At 46.7% G+C, this 20,562-nt stretch overlaps 5 protein-coding genes across 5 annotated transcripts; all 5 read left to right on the forward strand.

Moving 5' to 3' along the window:
* Positions 1-337: 337 nt before the first annotated feature.
* Positions 338-1,990, forward strand: V1508DRAFT_347585 (pyridoxal phosphate-dependent transferase; the record flags this gene model as incomplete). Its single annotated transcript, XM_066936697.1, has 4 exons — positions 338-1,276; positions 1,329-1,515; positions 1,566-1,860; positions 1,921-1,990. The coding sequence occupies 4 exons, from the start codon at positions 338-340 to the stop codon at positions 1,988-1,990; spliced, it is 1,491 nt and encodes a 496-aa protein (XP_066798847.1).
* Positions 1,991-2,968: 978 nt separating this feature from the next.
* V1508DRAFT_102165 (uncharacterized protein) lies at positions 2,969-5,688 on the forward strand. The gene is made up of 3 exons (XM_066935829.1): positions 2,969-4,166; positions 4,234-4,287; positions 4,342-5,688. Exons 1-3 carry the CDS (start codon positions 3,152-3,154, stop codon positions 5,478-5,480), a joined length of 2,208 nt encoding a protein of 735 aa, XP_066798848.1. The 5' UTR covers positions 2,969-3,151; the 3' UTR covers positions 5,481-5,688.
* A 1,069-nt stretch (positions 5,689-6,757) lies between these two features.
* V1508DRAFT_102167 (P-loop containing nucleoside triphosphate hydrolase protein) lies at positions 6,758-8,438 on the forward strand. The gene is made up of 7 exons (XM_066935830.1): positions 6,758-6,830; positions 6,899-6,972; positions 7,028-7,099; positions 7,160-7,189; positions 7,241-7,549; positions 7,599-8,048; positions 8,118-8,438. Coding segments are annotated over exons 1-6 (909 nt in total). The 5' UTR covers positions 6,758-6,828; the 3' UTR covers positions 8,021-8,048; positions 8,118-8,438.
* Positions 8,439-12,495: 4,057 nt separating this feature from the next.
* Positions 12,496-14,485, forward strand: V1508DRAFT_436678 (uncharacterized protein). The gene is made up of 3 exons (XM_066942121.1): positions 12,496-13,077; positions 13,128-13,550; positions 13,611-14,485. The coding sequence occupies exons 1-3, from the start codon at positions 12,959-12,961 to the stop codon at positions 14,077-14,079; spliced, it is 1,011 nt and encodes a 336-aa protein (XP_066798850.1). The 5' UTR covers positions 12,496-12,958; the 3' UTR covers positions 14,080-14,485.
* Positions 14,486-16,727: 2,242 nt separating this feature from the next.
* On the forward strand, positions 16,728-19,788 carry V1508DRAFT_429875 (uncharacterized protein; the record flags this gene model as incomplete). The annotated part of the gene is made up of 2 exons (XM_066941900.1): positions 16,728-17,525; positions 17,569-19,788. The coding sequence occupies 2 exons, from the start codon at positions 16,728-16,730 to the stop codon at positions 19,786-19,788; spliced, it is 3,018 nt and encodes a 1,005-aa protein (XP_066798851.1).
* Between the last annotated feature and the right edge of the window lie 774 nt (positions 19,789-20,562).

The raw sequence follows: 20,562 nt of genomic DNA on the forward strand, positions 1-20,562 counted from the left end.
CATAGTTGCATTTTCATCTGGACATACTGGTTACAATGTGAATGCTCTCGGGACTAGGTTTCATATAATTGCATTCTAATGTAATATATACTATAGACTTTACCGCTTACTAATTGGTATATACTCGCGGGTTTTTTATAACTTTTCTTCGCAACAACTGTATAAACAAGGAATAAGAATTAACAAGAGTGACAGTCAATGACAGCGACGACTGCCCTAACCCACAACATATACTCTAACCCTGATTACTACTATGAATTTCTTTCAGCTGCCTGTGTTTCATATTTCTCAACTGAAATTAGCAGGAGTTCCGTATCCGGATTTCTATATGTAACCAATGACCCTCTCCACAGATCGAGATATTAGCAGTCGCGCTACAGAGCTTGAACGTTTACTGGCAGCCGTGTCTCATAGGGTGGTGGCTTATGTAGCCGACGTGGATAAGCCCGATGCCCGTGTAGGGGATCCAGTCCCACCAAAGCAACTGGCTCGCATTCTAGGAAATCACCTATCTTTGCCTAATGTTGGCGGTGGGCAGGCCGAGTTTCTAGCAGTTCTAGACGAAATTCTGCGTCATTCGGTCGTGACATGGCATCCCGGGTTTATGGACAAGCTATACGCGTCGACTAATCCCGTTGGCGTCGCGACGGACCTGTTGTTATCAGTTCTCAACACTAATTCCTATATATACAGCGTGGCGCCGGTGTTGACGTTAATTGAGAAGAAGACGTCTCATGAGTATGCGGAACTGTTTGGATTTACGTCGCAATGGTCTGGTGGAATCACTCTTCCAGGTGGATCTGCGTCAAATACACACAGCTTGATCGTTGCGCGGACGATTTTATATCCCGACACCAAGTTGAACGGTAATGGCGACTACAAATTTGTGATCTTCACTAGCTGTCATGGTCATTATAGTGTTGAGAAAGCGGCTATTTCACTGGGTCTCGGTAGCGAGTCTGTGTGGGCCATTCCGGTTGACAAGGATGAGCGAATGCGCGTAGACGTTTTGGAAGAGAAAATCCTGGAGGCCAAAGAGCAGGGACGTACTCCCTTGTATATCAACGCTACTGCAGGAACAACTGTTTACGGATCTTATGACCCCTTCGAGGAAATTGCAGTTATTGCTAAGAAGCACTGCCTTTGGTTCCACGTCGACGGGTCATGGGGCGGAAATGTCGTATTTTCGGATAAGCTTCGATACAGATTAAAGGGAATAGAGCTTGCAGATAGTTTAACAGTCAATCCCCATAAGATGCTTGGAGTTCCTTTGACCGTAAGATACATTTATTAAATTCAGTTGGTTGGCCGGATTCTGAACAAATTAGTGCTCGTTCCTTCTCGCTCCTGATCATCGCATATTTCAGAAAGCTTCGTCATTACGCGCACCATATTTATATCATTCAGATGTAATTGACGGCGAGGACTTTGATATGGGCGATTCTACTATGGGCTGCGGTCGACGAGCGGATTCCTTGAAACTTTTCTTAGGCTGGAAGTGGTACGGCAAGGAGGGTACGTATCTTGCGCGGAAGTGCTGTTTGAATCCATAGTAACTCATACAGGGTATGCAAAGAGGGTGGAGCAGGCGTTTGGTGTTACTGCCCACCTCGCTAATCTTGTCTCCAACCGTCCAGGATTCTGTCTTATCTCGTCGAATCCCCCTCCATGCCTACAGACTTGCTTCTACTATTCCCCACGCGGACACCCTATGGAAAACGACGCTGAGTACAACACAATGGTCACTCGTGCAATTGCCTATGAGCTTCAAGCTTGCGGAAGATTCTTAGTCGACTATGCTCCACCTACAACAGCCGATGGCAAGGGAGAGTTCTTTAGAGCTGTTGTCAATGCACCAACGTAAGTAGCTGTAGAAGGAATTTGCGCTGAGATCTCGTGGATACTAACCATGATATTGAGGACTACGAGGGAGACTGTCGAGGAGCTGGTAGAAGCAATCGAGAGAATTGGCAAGGATCTCAAGTTGTAATTGTATTTTTAGTCGATTGATCCTGAATGACTTATTTAGATCATTGGTATAAGCGTTTACAAATGGGTAAATTGTTAATAATATGCATATGGCGAAGAGGAAGCCGTTGATTTAATAACGAAGAAAATCCCACAGGCAGATGCGGTGGTCAATGGCAATGGCAATGAACGGGCACTTTTGAAGAATTAGAGAGTGTTGTTACTTGCACAATGAGAGCCTTGTTATCATAAAGCATACGGTATATGCGTACTTTACCGATCGATGACAAGAATTCCGTCGGCAAGCGACAATCACGATCGGCAGTACTCGATCTTATTCATTGTAACGTCGTCCTGCCATCGAGCAATGCATCCATGAATATCTCGCGAGAGTTACAGGAGAACGGTTCGTGGATAATCAGCCCTTGCCAATTGACAGAATGATGACTATTCCTGAGATAGATCGCAGACGAGCCAAGGATATGTAGAATTGGATCTCGCCGTATTGGTGGAACCAGTGATATAAGATTATAGCCAGAGTGATGTGGTAGTAATTGAATACGTCAATTAATTATGGCTTCTATCTTATTGTTGACTAGTACAAAATTGAATGTTTCTGCCGCTCACCTGGAGATGGGCGATATGCAGTCGACTCTCCAACTCGCTGCGCAGGTTAGTAGATTGGGTTCCATGCGGATCCTGCGCCACGGTTTGTTCGGATGCTGTCATAGCTGTTTGACTTGTTATAGATGTAGCGGGTATGTCGCTAAATCAATAATTTAATTGATTGGACAGATATAGTCAAGAGTGATAGACTCTTGGATTTTTTCGATAAATGAGCAAGCTGGCCGTGAGTTACGGGCCACAACGCGCAGAGATACAGTGACTTTTCTGGTTAGATGAAGATACGATGCATAATTCTGTTTGTTATATGTCGTGATATGTTCGTAAATGGAAAGCGGACTAATGCGTATTTTGTATGCTTTGTATGCCCTTTTTTGTCAGGCAACATTTGTCGCACTTGTCGCCGAAAAGTGCACCGCCACTTGGCGCCACGATCGCCAGAGGAAAGAACTTGCCCCGCCAATCGAGACTTCCCCGCGCCGCACATTAGCAGAGTCCGCCCACCCACTGGCCTTGATCCCTCGCCATACCACGCTTCGATACGCTTTTTATACGCGCTATGGCGTATTATTCTGTTCCAGCTGATGGACCGCCGCCAGTATTGGATGCCCTTCCACCGGTAACTATTCCTACTGTGCAGCAATCACATGACAGCACGCGATACCTTATGACTATGCAACCGTCACTATTCATGACTTCTGCGGATCAAATGGGGCCCACAGTAGCCACAGATACGCTAGAGTCTGGCGTTGAAATGTCACAGACTCAGCCGTCTGATTCGATCTCCTCCGACATATCTCAAGTTGGTATTCCAGCGCCGTCGATGCTGTACTTGTCCTCCGCTCCAGACTCTTATCAAGCTCGCGGTGCCAGTGACATTGGGTCGTCGGATATATATCAGCAAGTCTACATAGGCGATAGCGATAGTTTCATAATGCCTCCTCAGCAACAAGAGCCAACGTCTATGCAGATGTCTAGCGAGTCCGATGGATCACAGCCATTGCTCAATCCATCGCTCTCACTGTACAACCGTATCGCTACAGCTGCTCATGAGGCTTCTGCGTCGGCAATGGGAAAAGCACCACGACAACAGCAATATCAGGGCATTATGGGTCCAGATTCAGACACTGAAGTGCCGCAGCTTACTGGTATCTATTCGTCGACAGGCTTTGATATCATGTCTGTCCTCGCCAAAGTCGCTACAAGACCATCGCCGCAGATCAGCATCGGTCCTGTTGATATGTCCTGTTCATTTGTCGTCTGTGATGCGCGCAAAGTTGACATACCGATTGTGTACTGTTCCGAGACATTTGAGATTTTGACTGGGTATACACAGAGTGAGATTGTTGGCCGAAACTGTCGATTTCTTCAGTCACCTGGCGGCCAGGTGGTCGAGGGCGAGTTTCGAAGGTTCACAGATAATAACACCGTGGCACGAATTAAGCGTAGTCTTCTTGATGGAGAAGAGACCCAGGCACCTCTTCTTAATTACAAAAAGACAGGGCATTCATTTGTGAATTTGTTGACGATTATCCCAATTACTTGGGACGGTCCAGACATTGCTTTCCTCGTTGGTATGCCACTAAATGGGTCGCGAGCGTTGCGGATATATTTTGAGTCGATTTTCTAATATATCATTAGGCTTCCAAATCGACCTAGGAGAACAGCCTCAGGCAATTCTAAAGGCTTCAAAAAGTGGGTATATCCCGCACATGATTTGGGTGACAACTAACTATAAAACTTTTGCAGATGGCTCCTATGCTGTGAATTATCGGCGCACACAAACGCCACGATCGATGGGTCCTCCTCAAACTGCTTTGGTAGATAATAATCTGGATGGTGTTGAGGCTGCGTCTCTCATTATCACCCAGCAGCAGCCAAATCTGCCATGGAAATCCGGTGCGGTCGAGATCCTGGGAGCTTTGGGATTGGGTGATGCCGAAGTCACAGACAAGCTGTTTAGCGAAGCATTGCTGATGAATTCTGAAGATGTCATATACGTGATTACCTTGCGTGGTGTTTTTAGCTATTGCTCGCCATCGGTAAAGACCTTGCTCGAGTATAACCCGGAGGAATTAGTTGGGACGCCGCTCGCGGAACTATGCCACCCTAGTGACGTGGTTAACATGATGCGTGACCTGAAAGAAGCGGCTAATAATGTGGATTCAAATATAAATACAATGTTCCGTATACGAAAAAAATATTCCGGATATATCTGGCTGGAAAGTTACGGTCGACTGTTCAGAGAAGCAGCCAAGTCGCGAAGATGTATTGTTCTGATTGGACGAGAAAGAACAGTATACTATTTGAAATCCTCCACAATCCTTGGAGTCTCAGAAACTTCGGGAATAGAAAACAATGAACTGTGGATGAAGCTGTCTCCGACAGGTATTATTCTGTTCGTATCCTCTGGCGTACAGCGATTACTGGGATATAAAATGGATCAGTTGTTCAGCACGAGTTTACAGTCATATGCTCATGACCCTACGGAGAAGTCGAGGATAATGCAGGCTTTGAATGCTGTGGCGGATGGACCTTCTGAATATGAATTAGTGCGGCACGCATTCAGAGCAATCAGAGGGGAATTCCATCTCGCATTTTCAACAATCTACGCGTGCCGGCAGCCGGATCAAAGTTCGCCAACATCTAATGACCGGCCACATTTCTTGATAGCGAGAATAAGGGTTGACGGAGGTAGTCAGGGAACAAGGCAGCGCCGAGTTAGCGCAACTGGTATCAATCTGATGAAGTCACGAACCAGTGACAATTTGTTTGAGGAATTGGAACCGACGAGGTCTACCAGTTGGCATTATGAGCTTCACCAAATGGAGATGGAAAATAAAAGGCTAAGGGAAGAATATATTAGACTGCTCAAAGGAAAGAGGTGACAAGGGGATCTAAAAATGGGGTATATATCAACAAATTGGAAGAATTAGTACCGGAGTATTACTGGGTTTTGGTATTTGTATATCAGTCGAGGATTTAATTTTGTGCTCTATAGCGCCTTAATGCATCGTGTACACTATGTGATATGACATAGTAAATGGTGCCGTTCTGGGCTTTCTGTTGGACCTAGGCGGTATTTATTTACATAGAGACAGAATTAAATTGATCCTAACTCTCGTACCTACTGAGACGGGTAGCATCCTCTGGCATTCGATGGAGAATGTTCATGGCGCGTAAAAAGAAAGAATGCTATGCGTAGGCATATACATAACTTAAACAGAGAGAGAGAGATTTTACATCATTGATTTCATAAGGGTTAGGGTATTAGTGTAAGCAGGAGACGCCACAATGAAACGCAATGCACAGTTGGTGCTTAGATCCCTATAAAAATATGTGTCTGTGCCTGTCGGCCATAAATACTAACGAATATGCCGAGGAGACTCAGCCGGAAGTCGGGAATTACTCATGCCGGTTAAACTGGGCCTCCAGAACTGGAGTAGGGTTTGCTGCAACGCAGTGGTTTTTGTAACTACATTTTCGACTATAATTTACGTATTCGGACGGCTGTCCCATATGGAGGTAAGGAGGCTCTTTGAATATGGCCAAAAGAAATGCATGGGATGAAGCTTGCTGATGGACTTTGCAACCCATATCAGATGTTTTGGATCCATTTGTTGAACCAAAAGCCTTGGTTGCGGTAGGCATCCTGCACTGTTCAGTGCTTTCTGCCTATCGCGACATGTAGATATAACAGCGGTTGTCGCCTGAGTTTGCCGTCAAGTCACGCGCAGCATTGGTGCAGTGTTCATGGTCTATCCGGACTTGGGTAATGTGAACTCATATCCTACGAGGTCTTTGTTCTTTACCGCATCTTTGGATCCTGCCCTAGCGATCTAAGGTTCAACTTGTGGGTGTCTGGGCACCCCCTTTACTCAACCCAGGGATAATGGAAATTGAACCGGTTCGATCGCAGCTGATAGTGCGGCAGTATTTGTTTTCGAATTATTCGATAAAATTTATTTTAGACAAATTCTATACCAATATGTTATATGTATTATATATCGAGCAGAACGAAGTAGGATTCTAGTTGGGTACACGGCAGGTATAACACAGTCTACCATCATATTGTCAATTTGAGCCCGTTTCAAACTCTACTGCGTAACACAACGAAAGGGGGTCTCCGAACTCAAACTATAAAGCACTTTGAAATCCTCGCCCTTTATCCACTGCCGAGATGTATATACAACGTCGTTCCGTATGCCCTTATATTGCAGGACAGTAATATAAGGAATGTAAGTATAATATATGCTCTGTTCGTATCATGTTGATCAATAGCGCTCTAATTGCTTTAATCATGTAGGTCGAGCTTGGTTACGTCGACCGATGCGGGTGTGGAATCTGAAAAGATCTCAATTGCTGTTCTGGGCGACGGAGGTAGGATGCACTCCGAATATGATCTGCCGTAAGGATTGCTAACTTTAATCGCTAGGAACCGGTAAATCATGCATAACGATGAGGCTTGTCAGGAGTGAATGGGTAGATGTATATGATCCCACAATCGGTGAGTTGATTCGAAATTATTACGCCAGCGAGAGAGCAATATTGATACACGACTATATAGAGGATTCCTATTCCACTACAAGGGTAATTGGTGAGTTGGCCACTATTATGCATTGCCGGCACCCAAGTTAAGAGCTGATAGACGGACAAACATTCGACCTAGAAATTATCGATACAGCAGGGCAGGAGGAATACAGAGGCCTACTCAGCGGCTTATGGCAGACAGGAAATGTTGCCGACGCATATCTTCTCGTATACGACATCACAGTCCCTGATTCTTTTTTAGCTCTCGAAGAGTTTGACGATTTGATATCGAACGCGCAGGAGATTAATCATTCACCACATGCGGCTCCACCTGTTAAAATGGTTGCTGGAAATAAGTGCGATTTGGCTCATCATCGGGCAGTGTCTAGTGCTCAGGGACTTGCGTGGGCGAGAAAGCATGGCTGCGGTTAGTATTTGCAATGCAGTGACGTACTCACATTTCTGACATCCCATAGGATTCATGGAGACAAGCGCACTCATGACTGTGAACATAGAAGAAACATTTGCCTTGACGATCCGCCGAATAATGGAGAACAGACGGTTAGAGCGGCAAGCGTTGGAGGAGGAGCGTCGTGCTCGGGAAGACCTGGCCGCGGAAGCTGCGGCCGTAGTCGGTCTCTCGAACAATCCTTACACAAGCGATGAGCGCCAACAGCGACTTTCGCCAACTGTCACGGCGACCACCACGACGGCACGCACAACTCAATCTTCCATGAGTTCTGCTAGCCAGCAACAGGAGCTATCGAGAATCGGCCACATGAATTATGATGAAAAGCATCGCGCATACGTTCGTCACAATATACTTGAACAGCCATCACACGATAACAAGCGAATCGACGAAAAAGGAAAGTCCGCAACTTGTTGTGTTATCATGTAATTTTTGGTTTTTTGCTTGCATGGTATGGGTAGGTTTGATTTCTCGCGATCATGGATTATCGTTGGATTATTGACAGATAAAATTGGGGATGCCAAAGAATAGCTTGTTTGTCCGCGCACAATGAACAGGGAGCAAGCATGACCAATAGCGATTATCCTCGTTTCTGTGAGTTGTCAACTATCTTTTGTTAATACCCTCCAGAAGGAGCCTGAGATGGACATCATGGGATCATGTCACCCGCTCATAAAAATGTGAAATCAAAGGTGTTGCAACAAGCTATAATGGAATGTATAAATGCATTTAGCCACCAAGAAGAAGAGTAGAACCGCAAGCAAAACTAATCGACGAATAAATTGAAGTCGCCATCGTTCGGTGAAATATCGGATCTGACCTGTTGCCGCGTAGAATTTTTTTCCGGGAGATGGCCGACTGGCACGCGAACAGCATTCCAAATCTACAGAAAAAGGAGGAAAAGCAACATATATTAATTTACATCGTTATCTTAGATGTTGAAGATTGCATCATAGAATTCATTGCTGTTTAATGGAACAGCGTTGACAGCATTATGATGGTGAGCTCCAGCTTATTTTGGCCACATTGTCTCTGCCGGATTTGTACAGTTCCCCAATTCACCTCGAAGACGTTGTTATAACATTCATGGATTCATGAGTCACTCCAATAACTTCAACTCGAAAAGCAGAAGATATATTAGAACTGATGACGTAGGTGGATGTTCAGCAAAGCTCTTGAAAAGACCTCTCTCGGCATCAAGGACGGAGAACCATCGAGCGGACTCTGGGAGCGTTTGGCGCCCTTCTCTTTCTTTCCCGCGGCGGGGGAGCCTCATGCCGTCCGATGATTGAGGGACCAGTTAACCCTGGGTTACTGTAGAGTCCAGTCAGGTTTGCGTCTGCTTGCATCATAAAACTCGAAATTTCGTGCCGTTCGGCTTCACTGGGTGTAAATCTTGCACAATCCACATGACGGATGTCATTTGGATCAATCCATTTATCATTTGCCAATGCTTGCCGGGAAGGTTGAAAGACAGACTGATCACGGACAGAGTTCCATTCATTCATTGATGATTACAGAGGCCCTTCCGTCATATCCAGGAGCCAATCGAAGACAATTAAGCCTCGCTAACAAATTATCGCCTGCACAATGGGCAGTTGCAGATACACGTCTCTAGAAGTCTATCCTCAACGCCAAGCAGGCGCCAGTTGCAGATGTACCCTATTGTACTAATTGTTCTCTTGCGCCGTTCTCGCATGTGCTTTCACTAGGGCCATCGTTGCAGCAGATTGACAGATAAACACTCGGATAGCCTCGCTGCTAAACCGTTCGGCTGTGTCTGACCACTTGTCCAGCATGCTCATTCATTGCCAGACGCACCTACATGCAACACAAGCTCGCAAATTTTCGTCAGCCAAACTTACTATGTAAATGCGGGAGCCAATCATTTAATGGAAGAAGTGGCAAGAGGATGATCGTGCGCCAGTGAAGGGGCAACCGAAATCTGAGGACGGCGAATTTCTCGGTATCGCGTCAACGGATTCGAAGCCTTGGGCTACATTGTGCACTTGCAGCATGGGAGTCTGACCCAGGAGAGAGTGACGTCACAATATGTCTCATAGTTGCGGCGGCGTTATGTTAACTTCCCACAATGGGCCGTCAACTTTTCCACTTTGTTAGCTGCGCTAATGTGATTTCCAAAACTTATTCTGACCAATCCAAAGGCGAGAAGCGTTTCCTCGAGCTGTCGAAGTCGGCTATAGTGGGTTAATGGCTGCAAATTTCCGATTGGCGCAGTGTTGTGTACAGAACTGTCCAATGAATGGGATCTTTAATGCTTGCGATATGAGTGGTTAGATCCTATAGCCAGCCCAGGACGGAGCAAACGAGAAATCCTATCATTGATCGTACTAGACGGCCACCATGCATGATTACCTCGCTGCAGTGTAAAAGTCTTCTCACTGAACAAGTATTGATCAATTGAGTTTGAATAAGCGTATCATGAGAACGATCAAGCATGAGCAGTTCTTACGGATAATCGGCAGCACAAGGCTACTGTTTACAAACTCGGGTAGTGAGGGCAAGCATCCCGCTTTGATCGCGTCTAGAATTGAGACAATACTGGCCCGGTCAAGTGATTTATGACTATAGTGGTTTTGAAACGGCAGGATACTGTCTAACGAAGGTCGCTAACTTTCAAGCACATAAACGGTGATACAGCAAAAACATTTTAGCCAGGTAATTGCTCTATTATCGTCCATGAAGACAAGAATGCATGAATACCAATAATAACTAATTCGCATAACTAAATATATGCTGTGTATGCAGTCTGCTTTTATTTTCAGTTGACGCCTTCTTGGGAATGTCTGCGTGAACCTTGTATCCCATCCCGCACTTATAGCATACGGTAGGTGCCATATTATTGAAATTAGCGTGTCGGGATTGTTGTATCTTGTAGGGGTCTTTTAAGCTGTAAATACCTAAATCTAAACTCGAAGCAGCGCACAACTTCAATATATTGTTACGTAGAGCCCGGTGTGCCGAGTGCCGGGTGCGCCCTCGGGCTGTGCCGTTTTGCCGTGCTGGCAGCAGTGGACTCAACTGTACGTTCGCTATCAGGCAGCGACGTCAGCGCACAGATATAGAAGAATGAATCATTTGCCGATTCGCAGTTTTTCTTCATGCTCGCACAACAGATCCAACCCCCCCGGATGCCAATGTAGTGGTCGTTTTGATGGATGAATTGCCACGCCGCTGAGGGTCTGACAGCGAACCGGCGATATGAAGTCTCCGAGGTCCGTGTTGGGAATTTCCTGTCGCTCATAGGGGCTCAATCAGGTAATAGTAATCAAGGCTTCTCGGGAGAGTTTACGTCCGACTAGTGTCAGCAGGGTAACATTCGTGTCGAGGGCCGTTTTGCCATGACCCGAATTGTAGACACAGAGACAAACAGCCGCCAACCACTTTCGGATCCTTGTCTTTGTTTCGCGAATGATTATTGGTCGTGTTGTTTTGACACTACGTGGTGCACCAGCGGCGATGACAGCTGCATTTGCGGATCGGGATGTCAATGCGATTGGATAATCGGCAGACGATCCTGAAGTAGACCAATACCGCCTCTGTAAATCAATTCCAGATTTACCCCAAGCTGCTCACATGACGCAATAATTGACGAAGTAATATTGTTTCTCATTCAGACTCACTTGACTTTATAGCGTGAGATGTGCGGTCGTGTACCGAGGTCTTGAACTCAGGATAAAAGATGACGACAATGCTGACATCGCTTGGTCCCGATCCTGTGGTTGTGCTCTGAGCCAGCAGAAAACAATGACTGGAGCGTTCTGTACTACTATGATATGCATTAATGCGGATTTGATCTTGGAATAGCTAATGTGCATTCTGGTCTACATATGACGTATTCCATGAGCCAGTGACAGGGACGCATGTGCCGAATGTTATTTGAATAATGTCCGCCAGCGTACATCCAACTATTCAACGAAGACAAACGGCTGCTGATTGGCCAAGGGCATGCAACGGGGAAGGTGCGTGGAAGCTTTGCCCTGGTGCATAAATAGGTTAGTTAGTTGATGAATAATTATTAATTAAAATAGACAGGGCGTGAAGGCCGATAAATGTGGTTAGGGGTAACATGATGGCAGATTAGGCATGAACCGAATGCGTTATTTTAATGTTCGAATAGCCAGCCTCGGCTGGGTCCGTCTTGAGTCCCCGGAGTTCTATCCCTCTATCGTAATCCAACAAGTGCTGGAGAAGTCTCTCCGTATCGCTCAGCAAAGTCGAGATGTAGAGCCTGCGGATCTCCGAATATAATAATGACTGACCGTTTTGCTAACAGTCTGGCGTTGACTGCAGACAATGAATGTTCCTCGGGATCGTAGCATGCAATTTAAAATGTTCGCTGCACATTCGCTGCTATGTGCCAGGCTTCCTTCCTGGTTTAATTGGTGCGAGATAATTCGTCTGGATCGTGTTCGATCTGCGTCGACTCGACTAGAACTTTTGACTGGCCCCTAGCCGGGTCGGATACATAAGATGACTGTTCGCCCTGCGCGTACCCGCGAGGTACGGGCATTGGAGTAGGTCAGGATCGAGCAAACCCCGGTAGAAGTCTAGTATGGATGTTCTGTGGCAAACAAACTCTCTTTCGGCTAACATCTGCCGGCCATCAGCTCCGAGCTCGGCCACCGGCTCGGACAATTCTGGAGCCGCGCCCCGGTCACCGCGCTCCTTCGTCCACTCTGCCGTCATCGCAATGACTGTTTGCTCCCCGCTCTCAGCCTTCATGCTTCTGAATATACTCTCGCTTCGTCTGCGGCCCAGGATTTGTGATTAATTTGACTTTCTGACGTTGATTCCATGGCCCGCGCGTGCTCTCGCTCGGCCAGCCGCCTAAGGTCATATATATAACTCTCGCCTCCTTGCCCATAACACGGTTTTCCCTCCCAGTAGTCATATCAAGGCTTCATTCGCTAGACTCATTACCCATCGGTCGTCTTCAGTTCTGGTTACGTTTCGCTCTACCACGTCCATTCGCATATTCTCCTTCGACTGATTGCTTTCCCCTTTGTCAAAGCCGACGCTTATATGGTTACAACATCCTCGCGTGACCGCGCCGCTGATTGTCATATCTGTGCTTGTTCAGCATCGCGCGCGTCATCATCGTTCTTCGTCTACAGCAGCACTGCAACCCTGAGCCGTCTGTTTTAGCGTCCCTTCCCAGTCAGTCAGTATCTGCATAGTCGAGTGGGCAAATCAAGTCATTATCTACCTGCGCCTGCGTTAGATGTCTAGTTCCCGTCAGTAGAGGCTCCCTGTGTATACTATTGTATTATATTGTTCGTATCGCGACCTTCTATCGACCAGCATTGTACATTATCGAGTCAGTTAACTATCACATTGATCATTATGGTCGCTACAAATTCAAAGTACTCGTCACATTCTCATCATGCTCCCCCTCCCGCCGCCGCCGACCGGCCTGAGTACAGCACGCGCAAGCGTGTAGGTAAGGCGTGCGATTCCTGCAGGTGTGGTTTTTAAAGTTCTGTTGGTGGGAAAATGGCTAATATCTATCTAGAATCAAAAAGTCTAAGTGCGACGGCCGCAAGCCTTGCTCTCGATGTATTATGGACGACAAGATCTGCACTTTCACGGAACGCAAGAAATCAAAGGAAAAGTTATATTCTTCTCGATACGTTGAACTTCTCGAGAACAGAATTGAGATCCTCCAGAGCGGTATGGCCGAGCTCGTGCGCCGTGTCAACAGAGGCGATGATATTAGCTGCTTGTTGTCTAAGTCTGGCCACATTTCGATTAACAGAGCCCTCGATGAATTGAGCAGCGAGGTAATGGAGTTACAGAAGGAAGAACGCGAGAGATTTGTTGTAGTTCATGAGCATGATGACAGTGAACACGACACGGAGCATGAGCATGAGCATGAGCATGACCACGATCATGATCATGATGATAATGACAGCGTTACAACCAGCGATTTCAAGATGTAAGTTCATATTATGCAAAATTTTTTTTGTATAATGAACTTTCGCTAACTTATTCATAGGGAGGATAGATCTGTGGAATCAGCTGTTGTACAACAAGACGTAGCTCAACCTGATTTGACGGTCGACACAGGCGTTGCTCAAGTTTCGTTCGTTGCACAGAATTGGACCCCGGTTCCATTTTTGTCTGTTGGCACCAATATTGGCACTTACGATCCTGAAATAAGTCCTGTCGGGGCAGACTTCATTAACCCAGCCACCATCATCCGAGGTCACAATCAGCAGGAATCAATGTCACCTTCCTCCATGACTTCCGCCTCGTCGCTTTACTCATCCTCGGCGACGTCGCCCAGCCCGATTGATTTGCAATTTGTGGCATTGGACGGCTCTACCGACGCCGTCAAGTCACTGTCGGATGTCTACGACGCGTTCGATGAAGCAACTGTGAATCCGATGGAGATCGACCCAATGATGGCCAAGGCTGACGATCTCTCAGACATGTGGCTGACTGGCGCCTTCATGGGGATATAAAGCGATGACTTTCATATGAGAATTGCCGCGGACTTTCAGCTATTTTTATTGAGTTTTATGGACCGCATGATACAGTGGGGCATAGTGGGTTACAATGGTTTATAGACTGTGTTTGTTGATCAACCTATGTTATATGGCGGAACGAGTCGCTAAAACGAGAAATGTGTCCATGATTGATTGACCCCGACCATTTGGCTGGTTTTTACGATTAAGACGACCGGTGGATGCTTCTTGGCTAATCTTCTGTGTATATAGTGAGACATCTATTTATTTGTTATGTGTTGGGTATTTTGGTGTTCAGGTTCGTTTGTTTATACTGATATTTTTACATATATATGTGATGTAATAAAACGGAGATAGTCGATACGAATGATGAAATACAGTTAGAATGAATACTTGTTATGACGGTTCCCGTGTTTGCGTGTTTTCCTACAAGAATGGGAGCACACACTTGCTTGCACGTTTGGTCTCTCAGAACGCTAAGGACGTGAACCAAAAATATCATATATTTATGTGAAGATTATCCTGAAACTTGCACATACGACCACCTAAAGATGCGTCTGTATGCTCTTGTCGCGTTGGACATTAATAAGCCTAGTGATCACTTTCTTCTCCGACAAAAATACCAAAATCGCAGAACTAAACCTCTTGTCCGGAAACTTAATATTTCCTTTCGGCGATAAATCAACGTATTATTGCTGACTAGAAAGCGCCAAAAAAAAACTTTGGCACGGGCACCATTAATAATGCAGTTGTGGCGTTAGTCATCTTCCCGACGACCTCAGCATCTGACCCGGAGCTCTCAGAGTACCAGCCATGTCGATGAGACTCGACATTTTTGATCGCTAATCACAAGCTGAAGAGTTTTGCAATTGCGTACATGTGACTACCATCTATGGTGTATTGTCTTAAGTGACGACTAGAATTCAAAATACTAGGTTCGGGGCTCACAGGAGCATTTCACCACCCCTAATATTGTTAAACTCTGCTCCAGACTCTTTCGGAGGAACATATATCAATCCTTTATAGCCAATTTATACGTACAGAACAAACTCGCCACTTGTTTGTCACGACTGTGCCCCAATCGCAAAGTCTGATGAGTCGCCACTGATGTCTGGGTTTTCAGGCAACCAACAGAACATAAGCCTAAGCGGTACTCTGGCAATCGAGTCCATTCTCCGCCCTTACGGTGAATGAATAAAGATTGTACACATAGATATCATGTAACACGAATTTTAGAAGCTTTATATGAAAATTAAATCTATGAGATGTGTTTGGAAGATATACCGTGATGCATGCATGTGAAGCGGACATATGCACCATCGCATCTAGGATAGTCATAAGCATTTATGGGGTACAATGCTACGTGACTGATTAGCAACGGCGTAATATCGATGATATATTACCATCAGCGCTGACAAAACGATCTTACTAGATATCCTCATTTCGAGTTGATATTGATTGTTGAACATCATTTTTATAGTCCTGCAATCACATGTGCATAGTGAGATAGTAAGTTTTATATTTATGAATGTCCATTAGCATTAATGAGTGTTTTAACTTGAAGCCAGACAAGGCACCACGTGAAGAACACAGTAGGGTAGTTAAGTGCTTGTGCCAAACTTAAATCTTTCCACAATACTTGATGCAATCTTCAACGTCGATGGTAATTGAAATGTGAATTCGAGATATCTGACATAGGAACGAGTAACAGCAAAATGTACTTCCGACAGCAAATGGCTATCTGCTGCTCATTCACCCAAAGGCATAAAGAACAGCTACCCAACTACATAGAAATCAAACGCGCTTACATTATTCACACAAGTATCGCAATGTTATGGCACTTACGATTCTCAGGACCGGACTACATACAACTCGAATCAGAGATGTCGGTAACGGAATGTGCATGCAGAGCTCGGAATTGTGACGGATTGAGAGAAGGTGGGGCCTTGGCCGCCTCTTCATTACCAATCGAAGAGACGAGATATCTCACCTAGACAAATTCAGACGCTCGGAGAGAGAAACAGCATACACCTTACATATCTAAATAATCTATGTTCATCAGCAGTGAGTAATACATTGTCATTTGCTGACACGCGGCTTAGATACAGTTCCCTGTACTAGCTAGAACATATCTTTGACGCCGCGCTTCTGCACGCAGTAGATGCCATTACGACGATCATGAGACAGAAAGGGGAAGCTCTATCAAGAAATGATAAAGCAGTAAGCAGATTGATTGCAGCCTACGTCTGAAGGGCAAACCACCAGACATTCGGGACAGCCGCACGTGACGCGGTTTATTTCATTCCACGCTGAAGCGTTGTGCGGCGGTGGCTGGTTAGAGCAGAAATCAGTCCACTTCCACCTGAGCCACAGCCTACGCCACACCAAATTATCAGCCCACTGTCCCAGCCAGAGTAGAGTCCCTGAGTCGGCTTTTACCGTGGATGTGATAGAATCAGCGAGCTTCGCTTGACTGCCGTTTGTTCCTGGTTTGCTCCTGGTCTTCCCGACTGTGTCGTTAGTTGCCGTATTTATTGCTGTTATTGTATTATTCGTTATCTTTTTGTCCGAGCAGACCTTTATTCTCTCTCTTAGATTCTTTCGTCTTACGGGGTTCAGTGACTGCCAGCTCAAACTACCAAAGTATGGACGACTACGCAGGAACAGTGCCCGCGAACAACGTCTTCTTTGACTTTGCAGACTGCGAGGATTTCCTTGCTCGTCTCGAAGCAGAGGAAACGATTTCCTCTTCATATGCATCTTCACATTCTCTGTCTCCCGGCGAGCTCTTGTCATCCGGTCATGGGTCCTCACCTCTGTCATCTTTTTCACCACAGACAGATGATCCCAATGACCCCAAATCCTGGGGAGCCGACAACTTTCTATTCCCACTCGAGTCTAGCGGCAATATCATGCCCCTACAGCCTTCGCCGCCTGTCAAGTCGGAGTACGACCAGGTCGATCCAGCGCAGCTCTTCTTCGACTGCCACGGATCACCATACGCGACTGGCGAGTATTCCTCTAACACGGCCTCGGGTGCAACCTCCCAACTCAGCAGTATCTCGCCAATGACACCAACATCGCTCTCGCCCGTGTCCTCCGTGTCATCTCAAGCGCAAACGGCACCTTACAAAACATTCGTTCCCTCGCCTCCGGGAATGTACACTGCCGAACCACGAGTGTTACCCTCATCTTCTCAATTCCAGCCATCACAGCCGCAGGTTTCCCCACAACAAATGGTTACCACCGTCAATACGGCGGCTAATGCAAAGAGCAACGCTAAGAGATCGGCTGCTAATCCCGAGCGAACTACTCAAACTACCACTACTCAAGATTCCGTCCGCAAAGTTTCTACGTCGGCGCGAGGGAATCAACAATCTTTGAATGACCTGTCGCCTCCTGAACATGGCGCCAAGGGTGGAAAGATCACAAAGCCTAAGAAGGTAACTATTATTTGTATTTAAATGTACATTGTCTAACGATTAGACCGCACACAACATGATCGAGAAGCGATACCGAACCAATTTGAATGATAAGATCGCAGCACTGAGAGATTGCGTCCCAGCGCTCCGCTGCGCCGTGACTGGCTCATTCGATGATGAAGTTGAGGACCTCGACGGGCTTACTCCAGCGAACAAGCTCAACAAGGCGACAGTCTTGACCAAGGCAACGGAATATATTATTCATTTACAACAACGGAACGCTCAGCTCCAACGGGAAAACAAAGCTCTTCTGGAAGGCAAAATTCCCGAGGGCATTATGAGTGTGAATGGCAGCCCGCTAACCGCGGATGCTGGAATTGCGTCCGGAATGCTGGGTGTTACCAATCAGCAGGTTGGTGGTGACGGCAGTGTCATGGGGCGAGGTACTGGCATGATGGTCGGCGTGGGCCGTAACATGATGGGCAAAATTATGATGGGGTCGATGGCAGGTGTGCTCGTCGCCAATTCGTTCAACGATGTGGATGGCCAGAACACACGAGGATTGGCGTCTGTGCCGTTTATGATTCGATCGTCTGTGCAGACTGCTCTTGGTCCTCATGCGCAAACGGCAATGAGTCTGCTCCGTGGTCTTCTGCTTCTCGGCACTGTCATGTACATTTTCTATCCGTCGTTGTTTGAGAACAACTCTAGCAATAAGGGTGGCAAGCCGCCGGTTGCTTCTGTCTTTTTCGCAGCTCAGCCATTGTCCGTCAGCATGCCCCTGGAAGTTCGTCAGCAGGCATGGCTTACAGCTACTCGCACAGTCGATGTCCCTCCTCGCGTGACACCACTCGAGATTTACGCTGTCGCAAGAAAGCTCGCCAAGCTTGCTCTCCGCCGCATTGTTGGCTTCGATGGTTACAAGCTTTTGATTGGTACTACTGAGGAGGAAGATTTCGCACGCACTGCTGCCTGGAAGACGGCTATTGACGCGCAGCTTGGGGGAGGTGACGCCAACTGCTCACATGTCCGTCTGTTGATCACCTTGCTGGCTAGCTTCTTGATTCCTGCGACGCCAATCCGCGCGATGATGCAGGCTCTTCACGTTAATATTCTGTTGCACGACTTTAGATTGTTTCGAGGCGTCTGCGACAAGTACCAGCGTTCGCTTTGGGACGAGGCCCGTCAGCTCCAGCGGCAACAGCAGGAACAAGGAGATTCGGTTGATGCGAGCGAGAAGACGCCAGATCACCTTGTCCACCTTCTCGAGCGAGATGATATCTTTGATACAGACACTGTCACTCGCGCATATAACTTGACGTGGAACAATCCGCCGGGGAAAGGTTGCACGTCATCTACTTACCGCGACGAAGGCTTCAACTCGACAATGGAGGACTCCGCAATCAAGTCTCCGCTGGACGCATTGGCGGCATGGTACTCGTGCCGCAAGTTGCGTGGCGCTCTTGTTGAGGTGTTGGACGGTGTTCCGGACGCCGCAGCTTTGGAAGCAAGTGTTAAGGTTGCGCCGCCGAATTCGATTGTGCACCGACGGGCGTTGATCGCGAGATCGGTGCTACTGGGTGATATTTGTCCGGAGTATACGCGCGAGATGATGGAGGCTGTTCGCGAGGACTTAAAGGTAGCCGGTGCGAAGGAGGAAGTCACTTCTTCATTGTCTGATACTAGAACATCTTTACGCAACTTGCAAGTGCAGTCGCAGACGGCCAATGCTTCAGCCAGTGTATCGTCATCTGAGAACGAGGATGTTGATGAGATCGAGACTGAGGACGAGGACGACGACCTCGACGAGATGTCAATTCCGTCTGTTGAAGATGGCTCGCCTTCGATTAGCGAAGATGTTGTAGTCACGTCTGCCGGTACGTCTTTTACCACAGTGAACGTCCTACGCATGCTATCGTCTCCCGATACACGAGCGGCTATTAGATGCGCGCTTATACAGACATTATTACCATCCCGACCATATATCGCTGAGAAATTATACTCGTCGCTCAAGGTTTACGAGGCAAGCGAACTGGGATTACTAGGCTTTGTCGCGGTGTTGACTACTATCCGCAAGATGCAGAGACGGGCACCGGTGGAGAGGGCAAGTGAGGCTCTGGTTGGTCGTGCGCGGATCTGGATTGGCGGAGATGAAGGCGTGGCCGCTGGAATTGCTACCGACACCAGAAGGGAGATTGTTAAGGAGTGTGTTAATATCGGAATGCGGTTAGGCGGGTACGCGGATATAATTGCTGATGAGGAGGATGAGGGGGCTGGAGAATAGTTGGTATTCAAAAGGGGTTTAGATAGATGAAATGACTTGGTGTTTTTGAATTTATATTTGTTGGTTGTTTAAACTGTGATTTTCTAGAAGATTATGTCGCGTGAGTGATGAAGACAGAAGAGTATTTGGTTTGCAATTCGAATCCTCTCTCAGGTTGCAGTATGTACCGGATGTAATAATAGGGATTATTTATTTATTGTATTGCATTGTAACAGATGACTAATGAGTTCTGCGAGCTAATAACATGACCTGAGATGTCGCATTACTACATAAGCACACGACATTTATTCCACAACTCTGGCCTAGGCTAGTAGGGCCATAACGAGACGGAGTTCCTACGGACGTGGTGGAACTACAGAAACACAAGTACACAAAGGACATCGGGTGTACTCTGTACTCTGTTCGGAAATGGGCTTACTTGCTACATACAACCTTACTGGCGGGATCGTCTTTTTGCCGCCACAAATTTGTTTGACGGAATGAGTTCGGACCACAGAAGTGCAACGGCGGTCCGTGCTAACGACTCCTTCTGAGCGCTGGTTTAGGCAGATATGTGAATTATTGCACAATGCAGAGATTTAAATATGACAAATAGCATTGTAATATGATATGGTGGTTTGAAGGCATGGTGCGATGATGTAATGTCGCTGCGATGTATTTGTTGGCGAAGGCAGATATTTGGAAACTAGAGGATGTAGATCGCTCATGGCCCAAATCTAGCTCATGTAGCGACCTACCAGGCTATCGTGATGTCGCCAAGTCAGTAGTAAACCC

Source organism: Lipomyces doorenjongii (assembly GCF_038497915.1).
Source record: "Lipomyces doorenjongii strain NRRL Y-27504 unplaced genomic scaffold V1508scaffold_2, whole genome shotgun sequence".
Taxonomy (NCBI): Eukaryota; Fungi; Ascomycota; class Lipomycetes; order Lipomycetales; family Lipomycetaceae; genus Lipomyces; species Lipomyces doorenjongii.